At 38.7% G+C, this 12821-nt stretch overlaps 1 protein-coding gene across 7 annotated transcripts in view; it reads left to right on the forward strand.

The window, feature by feature from the left end:
* Positions 1–12821, forward strand: part of FBXL18 (F-box and leucine rich repeat protein 18) — a 342104-nt gene that overhangs the window by 29855 nt on the left and 299428 nt on the right. For all 7 annotated transcript variants that reach the window (XR_011964532.1, XR_011964531.1, XM_072597658.1 and 4 more), the window contains exon 4: positions 7624–7842. Coding sequence is in view for 5 of the 7 variants with exons in the window: in XM_072597658.1 (XP_072453759.1) it covers positions 7624–7842 (219 nt within the window). In the remaining 2 variants the exon portion in view is untranslated. The remainder of the gene's footprint in view (positions 1–7623; positions 7843–12821) is intronic.

Raw genomic sequence — 12821 nt, forward strand, 5'->3', positions numbered from 1 at the left:
CTTCTGACCTAGGTGAAGTCACTGGGAAGCAAAATCTACTTATCTCTTCTACCTGTACTACTATTAAGTACCGGAAAATAAGACAATAGCTCCTTCTCCAGAAGGCATACATTAAGACTCTTAGCACGAGTAGAATAAAGTTAATATGAATTGTCCATATCTAAGAAACCAGTGAAAATGTAAAGGGGAACACACTTCTTATTCCAAAACTTGAGTTGATTTCTTTGGAAATGATACTTTTGGGCATCTAGACAGTTTGGATGTATTTTGGTGACAATTTAATTTCTAATTAAAATTTCAATTTCATAGAGATAGAAGGGACCTTTAGAACTGTTGTAGTCTAGCTGATGAGGTATTATCTCTGTTTCATAGGTGAGATAACAGAAAGCTAAAGAAGTTGTAAGGTGTGGGAAAACAGTAGAACTCAGGGCTCAGGGCAGTACTCTTGCTTCTGTAGCTTTTAGCATTTATGAAAAATAGATTTCAGTCTTAGTGTATTTGGATTAGAAGATTGTCTGGCCCCATAAATGAAGTGAGATCATATGCTTAGTTATTGGCAAAACTAGCTTTAGAGTCTAAGTCTCCCAATTTGTAATCCAGTGTTCATTCTTCTTTACCATGTGGACAACGTAAGTTAAGTGATCATACTGGATTTTAGAGCCTGTGAATTACCAAAATAAGTCTTCCCACAAAGTCATGAGTTCAGAAATCAGGTACTTTTTCCTTAGAAGTGAAAAGGGACCACTAAGTTGAATGGAAGAAAGAAATCATGTGACATAAGAACAGATCATGGGGAGACATTAAGGCTTCTATATACAGCAAAATTAATTTAGAGTGATCATTTCTTCCCTTCCCTTATCACCCTATCATAGCTGCCGATAACTGAACAAGTGGTAGAATCATATGTGGTTGGTTCAGGTTTGACATTGAATCGGTTGTGTTGTGTTCCATTTGCAGATTGCTTGTTTGTTATTGTGACTAAAAGAAAAAATTGATTTTGTTTTGTAGTATTGTATATGTAGCCTATTTTTCTTATCTCCAAGTGGTGCTTGATGATTGCTTGCGTTATTTGATAGCCAGTCATTCTGCCAAGTTGGGGCATTCAGGAATGGTGTTCTCTCTGTTCAGGACCATTTCGGACAGAGGTGGCAGAAAATAAATATCTTACTTCAAAAAGGAATTCCTGCTAATTATACCCCAGTAGAGGCAGTACAGTTCTTGTTATCAAGTTGGCAGGAAGATTTTTAAACAGGTGAATGGAATGATCCAAGTGTCAAGGAGTTGGCTTCTTAGCAATTTAATATGTGTGTTTATGTGGAGACATAAGAGGTTTAAACTGTGAGTTTTAAAAATGTTTCTATAGGCTTAGAAAGCTAATGTGAAACCACAGTGCCACCTAGTGTCCAAAGTCCTCGCTGCGGTACTCCCCTCTGCACCCTTCCTCCTCCCATTTTCTGGCTTATAAGATGCGTTCACCTGCCGTATTGAGTTATTGCTTTGCATACAAAACAAATCGCATTTGTTGGTTACCTCATAGCCTTGAACAAGAGCTGCTCTTGTGCTTTTGTGTCAGATGCCAATAGCGACGTTAGTGTTGGAAGGGAAAAGCAATTTGTTTGCCCAGCTTGAGAAGAATATGGGTTTTGCAACAGATTTATTGCCTCCCTTGCTTCAGGCTTTAAACAGCCGTGTGTGTGTGTGTGTGTGTGTGTGTGTGTTTCCAAATTAGTCTTTTTTTCTTCTCTTCTGAAAATGGAAGCTTACCTTTGAGAATCTGTTTTCTATTAATCAGTAGCAACATTTTAAATTTCTTTTTTTTTAAGGACAGGATTAAGTGATGTCTAAATTTCTCTTTAAAAAAAAAGTTTTATTGATGTCATTTTTTTATACTGTAGTCATTTTCCTATGCATTCCTTCTCTCCTTCTTCTGCCTCTTCCTCTGAACACAAAATAGAATCCTCCCTTGTTACAAAAACAGTTAAGGAGAACTGATATAGCAACTGCATCTGACATGGTAAATATATCTTTTAGAGCTGAATTGATTTCCTGAAATTCAGGCACGCAGAGGGCGTAGATAGGAAAATTATTTACTCTGCACCCTGCCTGAGTTGAACTTGTATTCTTATATTACTTATATTTGAGTCGGTAGTCCATTTTGGTGTATTCTTTTCATAAGTTCAGACTTAATGAAATCATTGTGCTGTTTTTAAAGAGGTCCATGGATGATCCATCTGTCTTGCTTTCACTGCTTCTCAATAAATAAGCACTAAGACCTTCAGCAAGTTCCTTAACTTTTCCCAGCTTCCTCATCTATAAAATGAGAAGATTGAGGGCCAAATCCATGACAACGCTTTATTTAAAAATGTAAAAACCATTCTTAACCTGGAATGGTGGAGGGGTGTGTAAGCACAAGCAGTAATTTACTGACTCCTGGATTAGATGATCTCAGAGGTCCCTTCCAGCTTTAATATTTTGTTGAATGAATGAATGAAAAAGCATTGTGCTAAAATGCTACAAATACAAATAGAGGACTGGCACAGTCTTTGCTCTCAGGGAGCACACAGTAGACTGCAGGCTATGTGGAAAGATGTAGCAGAAAGATGAAATAAAGGTTATATAGTGAATTTGTTAATTAAAAATTAGAGGGTAAGTGTGTGGCCTATAGATAGTTTTTTGAAAGAAAAGTGCAAAAATTTTGATACCAGAGGAATTGGGAAATTGTGGAACCTTCTTGTTATTTTCCCTTCCTTCAGTGAAGCTTGGACAGTTGCTAATTTACTTCAGCTGGTCCCTTTTCCAAATATGTTGCTTTGGTAGGAGTGACTATTGTGATATTTAGAAATCGTAGTAGAAATTTACCAGGTGGTAACTAATTTTAGTTCCTTATGATAAGTTGTATAAGATCTAATTTAAGATTCTTCACCTTAAGAATACTTTTTGGTTTTTCCCTTGTTTGGTATAATTAATGATGTTGTTAAGGTATGGGGCATAAGGTATGGTCCTACTTTCAATTTATGTGCCAATGTAATAATTAAACAATGCCTATTTTCAATTGAAATTGGCCTGAATTTTAAAGTCCTTCCATCTTTGCTAAGTCACAGAGTAAAGTGACTTATCGGCATTTTCTCAATGTATGATTGACTAGATGGAAATTTAAAACTAAATGTTCCTAGCTCTATTCTTTTGTTTTGAAACTCAAGGAATTGTTTTAATGTCTCTTTTAAATTTGCTGTGGTTGAACTTTCAACACACGTGTAGGTATTTTTGAAACATTTTTGTTCTCCCTCAAGTCTGTAGATTAAAAAGCAACCTCGTTTTTTATTACTATTCCCTCTACACCTCCCTGGGGAAATTACCCTGGGTGGTTAGCAAGAATGCTTGAGATCAGTTTGGGTGTTGGACCTTTTGTACAAATTCCTTAAGGAAGAGACTTTCTTTCTCTTTATAGCTGTCCCCACAGGACAAGTCATCAGCATAGTCCTGGATTTCTGTTTCTTGACATTCCCAGTTTGCTTCAAGAAATGGACAATCTGGGGGGCGGAGCCAAGATGGCGGAGTAGAAAGACGCACATACACATAGCTCCGAACCCACAACCCACAGAACGGCTAGAGGGGACCAACTCACGGTGAATTCTGCACCCAGAGGCCATGGAATATTGGAGCGAGGGAGACTTCTGTTCTGGAGAGACCTGCAAACCTCTCGCGGGGGGTCCTTCGCGCTGTGGACTGGGTGCCGGGACTGGGAGCAGAGGGCAGCCCTGCAGCGTCCGCGACACCGTGAGGAAAAGATCCGAGCGGGCTATGGGGACGGGATCTCCAGCAGCCATGCGGGTCCCACAGAGGGACCTGCAAACCTCTCGCAAAAGGTCCGTCGCGCTGCAGACGCGGAGCCCAGCCCAGACCTGTGGCGGCCGCGGCTCCAAGAGGTACAGATCCGAGCAGGCTTCAGGGATGGGATCTCCAGCCGCGGCACAAGCCCCTCCACCCACAGGTGACGGGGGTCGGTGAGAGAGTCTCTTTGGCGGGTCGAGAGGGGAGTGGGATGCCCTCATGGCTCAGGCCCCCCTGGGAGATAGAAGCTGAGAGGCAGCTGCAGACAGGGGCTCCCCAAGCGGGCGGGAGCCTGGATCCATTGTGGAAGGTCTGTACATAAACCCCCTGAGGGAACTGAGCCTGAGAGGCGGCCCTGCCCCTACCTGACCATCTGAACTTAATTCTCACACTGAATAGCAGCCCTGCCCCCGCCAAAAGCCCTAAGGCGGGAAGCAGCATTTGAATCTCAGTCCCCAAATGCTGGCTGGGAGGACCAGGAGGTGAGGTGGGTGTGAGGAGAATACTTAGAGGTCAAGTCACTGGCTGGGGAGAATGCCCAGAAAAGGGAAAAGAAATAAAACTATTGAAGGCTACTTTCTTGGAGAACAGACATTTCCTCCCTTCCTTTCTGATGAGGAAAAACAATGCTTACCATCAGGCAAAGACACAGAAATCAAGGATTCTGTGTCCCAGCCCACCCAATGGGCTCAGGCCATGGAAGAGCTCAAAAAGAATTTTGAAAATCAAGTTAGAGAGGTGGAGGAAAAACTGGGAAGAGAAATGAGAGGGATGAAAGAGAAGCATGAAAAGCAGATCAGCTCCCTGCTAAAGGAGAACCAAAAAAATGTTGAAGAAATTAACACCTTGAAAACTAGCCTAACTCAATTGGCAAAAGAGGTTCAAAAAGCCAATGAGGAGAAGAATGCTTTCAAAAGCAGAATTAGCCAAATGGAAAAGGAGATTCAAAAGCTCACTGAAGAAAACAGATCTTTCAAAACTGGAATGGCACAGATGGACGCTAAGGACTTTATGAGAAAGACAGATATCACAGAACATAGCGAGAAGATTGGAAAAATGGAAGATAATGTGAAATATCTTATTGGAAAAACAACTGACCTGGAAAATAGATTCAGGAGAGACAATGTAAAAATTCTGGGACTACCTGAAAACCATGATCAAAAGAAGAGCCTAGACATCATCTTCCATGAAATTATCAAGGAAAACTGCCCTGAGGTTCTAGAACCAGAGGGCAAAATAAATATTCAAGGAATCCACAGAACACCGCCTGAAAGAGATCCAAAAAGAGAAACTCCTAGGAACATTGTGGCCAAATTCCAGAATTCCCAGGTGAAAGAGAAAATATTGCAAGCAGCTAGAAAGAAACAATTCAAGTACTATGGAAATACAATCAGGATAACACAAGATCTAGCACCCTCTACATTAAGGGATCAAAGGGAATGGAATAGGATATTCCAGAAGTCAAAGGAACTAGGACTAAAACCAAGAATCACCTACCCAGCAAAACTGAGTATAATACTTCAGGAGAAAAAATGGTCTTTCAATGAAATGGAGGATTTTCAGGTTTTCTTGATGAAAAGACCAGAGCTGAAAAGAAAATTTGACTCTCAAACACAAGAATGAAGAGAACCATGAAAAGGTGAAAAGCAAAGAGAAGTCATAAGGGACTTACTAAAGTTGAACTGTTTACATTCCTACATGGAAAGACAATATCTGTAACTCTTGAAACATTTCAGTATCTGGGTACTGGGTGGGAGTACACACACACACACACGCATGCACACACGCACACATACATAGAGACAGAGTGTACAGAGTGAATTGAAGAGGATGGGATCATATCTTAAAAAAAAAAATGAAATCAAGCAGTGAGAGAGAAATATTGGGAGGAGAAAGGGAGAAATTGAATGGGGCAAATTATCTCTCATAAAAGAGGCAAGCAAAAGACTTATTAGTGGAGGGATAAAGAGGGGAGGGGAGAGAAAAACATGAGGTCTACTCTCATCACATTCCACTAAAGGAAAGAATAAAATGCACACTCATTTTGATAGGAAAACCTATCTCACAATACAGGAGAGTGGGGGACAAGGGCACAAGCAGGGTGGGGGGGAGGATAGAGGGGAGGGCATGGGGAAGAGAATGCAATCCGAGGTCGACACTCATGGGGAGGGAAAGGATCATAAGAGAATAGAAGTAATGGGGGACAGGATAGGATGGAGGGAAATATAGTTAGTCCTATACAACACAACTAGTATGGAAATCATTTGCAAAACTACACAGATTTGGCCTATATTGAATTGCTTGTCCTCCAAAGGGAAGGGGTGGAGAGGGAGGGAGGTAAAGAAGTTGGAACTCAAAGTGTTAGGATCAACTGTAATGTTCTTACCACTAGGAAATAAGAAATACAGGTTAAAGGGTAAAGAAAGCTATCTGGCCCTACAGGACAAAAGAGAAGATGGAGACAAGGGCAGAGAGGGAGGATAGAAGAGAGAGCAGATTGGTCACAGGGGCAATTAGAATGCTTGGGTCTGGGGGAGGGAGGGGATAAAAGGGGAGAAAATTTGTAACCCAAAATTTTGTGAAAATAAATGTTAAAAGTTAAATAAAAAAAAAAATGATAGCTGAAAAAAAAAAAAAGAAATGGACAATCTAACGTTCCCATTGGATCTTATTTATCAAACCGTACATAGTTTATTGGTCCTTCATAAACTTAAGATTGGTGCTATACCATAGCAGAGTGGCTCAGATCAAGGTGACTCTAGTTGGGTCTCTGCCCACAATATGCAACTCTCTGTGTTCAGAAACTATATTACTTATGGTGGGTGGTATAAGATGGATAGGCATGCCACTGCAGGTTCTGGGGATAGGAACACTTGATGATGTAGTAATGGACCATGAATTTTCATAAATTTGACATGCTTTCTTCCCATAGTGAGTTTGGATCTTTAAAGACCCATAGATTCTAGGAAACTTTGAATATTTGAAATGAAGAACTCAATTTATCACCATGCACACCAAATGGACTCTTGTCAAAAGTACTATGAGATAAGTAAAGAACATTTTAAAACTTGTGCTTTTGTGGAACAAGGGAGGGAAAGGACATTTATTCTTTTCCTTGGCATGCTTTTCAACTGTCTCCTTTTTTGTAAAAAGCCTGAATTAATAGCACTGAATTCAAATTTGCCCATCATATTGGTGGCCCAAAGCTACTTAAAAATAGCTTTGAATGATAAAAGTCTTGTTCACAACTATATATTTTATTAATCTATCTACCTTCTAAAATGTATTAAATTTTGGCTATTATTCTCATTAATAATAATAATCAGTAACTGATAGTGCTTTAAGTTTTGCAGATCTCTTAACTAAATAGATTATTTTCTTTTAAAGAGATGGCCCTCTGAAGACAATTTTCTGGGGTAAGTATTATAGGGTATTATTGTATCTATTTTACATCTTGACACTCTTGGTCTTAGAATCTATTATTGCATAAGTTTGCCTTATCTTAAACAGTGCAGTGTAGTAAAAAGAGCATTGCATCTGGGACCAAGAAGATCTGGGTTCTGTCCCCAACTATTGATGTTAAACGATCATGGGCAAGTCACTTCACTTTTTGAGACTTGGTGTTTTCATCAGTAAAATGAGTGGCTGGATGAGTGTTAATTTCTAATAGCCCTTTAAAGTGCTAACAGTTCTGTCGTCCTACATGCCTGAATCCACTGGGTCTACATGTTTAATCATGTTTTGGACTTATTCTCTCTATATAGAGTCATAGCTCCTCTTCTTTTCTTTCAGACTCGAGCAGCCCTACTTCAGTGCGAATGCTCAGTTCTTCCAGGCTCTGAGTCATTGCTCTTCCCTTCAGCGCCTCTGTATCATCTCCCGAAGTGGTACTCTGCAGTCAGATGCTGTGATGTCATTCATGGGCAGCTGCCTTGGGCTCATCATGTGCCACATGTTTACAGGAGAGTCCCTCACCGCCTGCAAGAATCTTCAGCAGTCCATTGTTCGAAGGTAAGAGTGAGAAGTTCTAGAGTAGGATGTTTCTCCATGTGAAACCATGTGCCTGTGCTCATACCATTTGTGTCCTCAAATGTTGTGAGCATTTGGAAGGAATATGTCCGTAAAGAGGATCAATTGACTTTCTCAAGGTTTTTGACCAGTATATCAATTATACTTAGATAATAATATTCAGATGGTGATTTAATGCAGAGAGCTCGTTCTTGATATTGTTTCAGTTACACTTCATTTATCTGACATTGTTGGTGAATGTGATGTCCCTTGTAAATGAATTTTCTGGGTAACTGACACCTATCCCTTTAAGTATCAATTTTTTTTAAAAAAATCACATTTTTAATTAAAATCTTTTTCAAATTACATACTTCCCTGTTTCAAAACAGATGAACTAAACATGTTTAGTCTGTTCTTAACTATTTAGTGTCATTACTAGGAAAATTATACTGTTCATTGCCTTGAGGAGTTATCAAGGTACATAACACTACTTCCCCCTACTGCTATGCTTCTTATGTCTGCCTTGTATAGTTTTTATGACCTCTCCTGTTTCTTAGCTTTAAATGTGTAATTTCTAATGTGCTTCTCAAAAAATATTACTCAGATGCTTCATGGTGGCATTTATAACCTGGGCTTCATGAAGGCTATGCCAGTGGAATGCAGATTCTGGCATGCTGAGAAAGCTTTTATTGTAGTCCTAGTGTAAGACTGTATCTGACTAAATATGGAGAGGCTTATCACTAGAAGACTGACTATTAGATGATGAGTTATTTTACCATGACAGCCCATGAAACAAAGAAAAATGCAGAGTGACCCTCAGTTCTGCTGGGTTCCCTTATACTTCTAGAATGACAGTGTCAAGGGTAGTTGAAAAGAATGCAGAGATCACTAAGAATTAAATAGTTCTTAGATCATCTATGATCATTAACCTAACTATTTGTAATCTAAATGAAAGATCCTTGTCCAGTGCTAAATGATTGAACATACACTTGGAGGAACTGGATTATATCAATACCAGCATTCTCACTGTAAATGAAGCCAGAAGAAAGAAGTCATAGTAAAATGGAATGATGGCTTACAGGCCTTCCTTAACGAGGCAAATAAGGAGTTTGCAAAATTGATTTTATCATATGTCCAAAGGCAACAAGAAAGATAATTTAATGATCATTTTGCCTTGTAATGCCCATGATAAGCATAAATGAAAAGACCACCCTGAAGATTATTGAAGCTTATGTGTTAGCAGTTGTTGCAGAGGATGAGGTAGAGAAACTCTACATAAAATTTAATAAGACTTACCAAATTTTATCTGAATATAAATACATGTAATCTGAATATAAATATGAAGATAGCTATGATAGAGAACATGGAAAAATGTGTTGGAAAATATATCTCAGGATCAAGAAATAAAATGTTGTAGACTACCTGAAACCCCACACCTAACTATTATGAAGAAGGTAGTCAGAAGACACTGCACATGGTGTTATTGAATAACATCACAAAAAATGAAATTGACTGTTTTAACAGATAGAAAAAGCCAGTTGCCATTTTGGGGAATCATTTCTGAATTGTCTGACTCTGTCTAATTAAACTATCAACTTTAGAGCAAAGAGCAAAATTAGGACTAAATTGAAAGAAAGATGAAATGAAGAAATCTGTGATTAAAATAGCTCTGTTTTAACTTGATAAACTTTTGACTTTAAAATTATGGGAATTTCATTAAGGAACAAACGTCAATACAAACTATGACCGTTTGCTATGGAATTTTAATCTGTCAAAGCCATTGGCACAACAATAAATATAAGCTCCATGGGATCAGGACTTACTTCATTCTTGTCCCATCCTGTAACAGTATTTTATGTAATAGGTGCAGTACTTTTTGATTGATTGAACAAGAAGGTCAAAAGGGCCTGGAAACTGCCTTTTGGCTTATAAACATTTTATTTCTGTGCTAAACAAAAAGTGATAGAAGCAAATGACAGTGCTCATTTAGAATATAAATTCAGTTTCAGAAATGGGAAAAATAGAAGGTTAGGAACACTATCATCTCATAAACCAGTGGAAACAAGCTTGTCTTGAAAACCAGTTAAGTCAGATCATACCAAAAAACACTGAAGGATGAGACTAAAAAAAACAACAAATAGTTGAAAAGTAGAAAAGATGTATCTGGATATCCATAACAAATTATTTTCTTCATCAGTTACTGTGGAATGTCCACATTTGAACTCAATAGCCATGTCCCCTATGCACCAATGAAGAAATCAAAATGATACTAAAAATCAAAGAAAGAAAGAAAGAACAACAGACCAGACCAAGTATAAGTAGGCTAGAGGCAACAGTTTTGAGTACATTGAGGCATTAGTTCTCTATATATCCAAAAGAAGTGGGCAAGATACAAAAAGATTCAAAAAAACATACATGGTACTCTTTTAAAAAAAAAGGCGGTTATGAGTAAACCATTAACTGCTTATCTACATGCCTGTTGCTTTATCATCTCTTCCAAATCTTCACTGGAATGAACAATATTGAAGGCATCCTGAATTAAAATAGGGGAGAAGTTATGCTTTTACAAATAGTATTTTATAGAAGACCACATCTTTTTTTTTTAAATTAATTTATTTGTTTCCAGTTTTCTACACTTCCATATGTCTTAGATTTTCTCCCTCTCCCTCCCCCCTTCCTCCCTCCGCTTTCCCCAGGATGGTATGCAGTCATATATAGGCTCTACACATATGTTCTTGTTAAATACATTTTCACCTTAGTCATGTTGCATAGAACAATTAAAATGAATGGAAGAAATGATGAAAAAAAAAACCCAAAATAAAATATAACACAAGAGAAAATAGTCTGCTTCATTCTGCGATCCAATTCCATAGTTCTTTCCCTGGATGTGGAAGGCATTATGCCTCAAGAGTTCATTGGGAATTTTTTAGGTGCTTACATTACTGTGTACGGCTGCATCTACCAAAAAAATTCCTTGTACACTATGGTTGTTGCTGTGTACAAAGTTCTCCTGGTTCTGCTCTGAAGACCACATCCCTCAAGCTACACAGTTGATTGGAAGGCATAGAAAAAAATCTATCATTATGTTTATTGTTTGACTCTAAAAAAGCATTTGATATGGTAGAGTAAAACTTAGCTTTAAAACCTCTTCAGCAAGGTGTCTACAATGCATATGTGAAGCTCATACCTTTACCCACAGATTGTACTACTGAATCTGTTCTCTTTTTTTAAAAAAAATTAATTTATTTTTATTTTTCAAAATTTGTTTTTATAAGATTTTGAGTTCTAAATTTCACCTCCTCCTTCTACTCCCTCTTCCCTAAGATGGGCATGCAATCTGATATAGGCTATACGTGTATGATCATATTAAACATATTTTCACATTAGTCATGTTGTGAAAGAAGAATCAGAACATAAAGGAAAAATCATGAGAAAGAAAAAGCAAAAAACAACAAAAATACCTTAATCTGTATTCAGACTCTTTATTTCTTACTTTGGATATGGATAACATTTTCCATCATGAGTCTTTTGGAATTGTCTTAGCTGAGCCGTACTCTTCAGGACATTGAATAGACAGGCCACAAATGTAGGAAAATATTAATACTAATACTTTTGGTTGTAGCAGAAAACTTGGCAAGAAAGTGGGTACCCATCAGTTGGAGAATGATTGAACAAACTGTGATATGTTAATGTAATGGGATGTTATTGAACCATAAGAAGTTACAAATGTGGATAATTTGGGAAAAAATTGGGAAGACTTATGTGAAGGAGTGAAGTAGAACCAGGAAAAAAGAAATACATGACTTCTGAAGATGGCAGAGTAAAAAGACGCATATGCTTTAACACTTCCCCCACAACCCACAAAATACCTGTAAAAAATGATTCTCAACAAATTCTAGAGCACCAGAAGCCACAGAACAACAGAGTGAAAGAGGTTTCCAGCCAAACGTAACCTCGAAGGTCAACAGGAAAGGTCTGTCTCACGAGACACTGAGCCAAGCGGGGCCCAGCCCTGGCCGCGTGGCACTGGGAAGAACAGGACCTGAACAGACATCTGGGGCAGAATTCTCAGCAGGGAGGGTCCCAGATCCCTTAACCCGTAAACAACAAAGAAAGCTCCAAAGGTCAGTGTGAGAGGGCTCTCCCAGTTGGGCAAGAGGGGATCGGGGTTCCCCCAACACTGGCCCCAGGTGGTGGCAGAGCAGCGAGCATCAGGTGGCTAGGTGGCTGCGGAAGCAGCCTGGGTCCATTGTCCAGGCAGCTCAGTTTAAAGCCTCTGGGGGGATTGAACAGCTGATCTGAATCTCAGCTTTGAGCACAGTACTGGGGGGAGGAGGAGCACTAGGACTCTCCTCTTGACAAAGGATTCAGAAGTCGAGTGGGAAAATGCCCAAAAAAGGGGAAAAAAATAAGACCATAGAAGGTTACTTTCTTGGTGAACAGGTGTCTCCTTCCATCCTTTCTGATGAGGAAGAACAAGGCATGCTGTCAGAGGAAGTCAAAGCTTCTGCCTCCAGTACCTCCAAAATGAATATGAAATGGACCCAGGCCATAGAAGAGCTTGAAAAGTGAGTCAGCAGCCTGCTAAAGGAGAACCATAAAAATACTGAGGAAAATAGCACATTTAAAAAGAGGCTAACTCAATTGGAAAAAGAGGTCCAAAAAGCCAGTGAGGAGAAGGAGGGTTCAAAAAGCAGAATTAGCCAAATAGAAAAGAAGGTTCAAAAGCCCACTGAACAAAATAGTTCTTTAAAAGAGAGAATCGAGTTCAGGGAAGCTAATGACTATGAGATAAGCCAAGAAGTTAGAAAACAAAACCAAAAGTTTGAAAAAATAGAAAATAATGTGAAACATCTCACTGGAAAAACAACTGACCTGGAAAATAAATCTAAGAGAGACAGTTTAAAAATTATGGGACCACCTGAAAGCCATGATCAAAAAAATAACCTAGACATTATCTTCCATGAAATTATCAAGGGAAA

The sequence above is a fragment of the Notamacropus eugenii genome, chromosome 3 (genome assembly GCF_028372415.1).
Source record: "Notamacropus eugenii isolate mMacEug1 chromosome 3, mMacEug1.pri_v2, whole genome shotgun sequence".
In the NCBI taxonomy this organism is placed as follows: Eukaryota; Metazoa; Chordata; class Mammalia; order Diprotodontia; family Macropodidae; genus Notamacropus; species Notamacropus eugenii.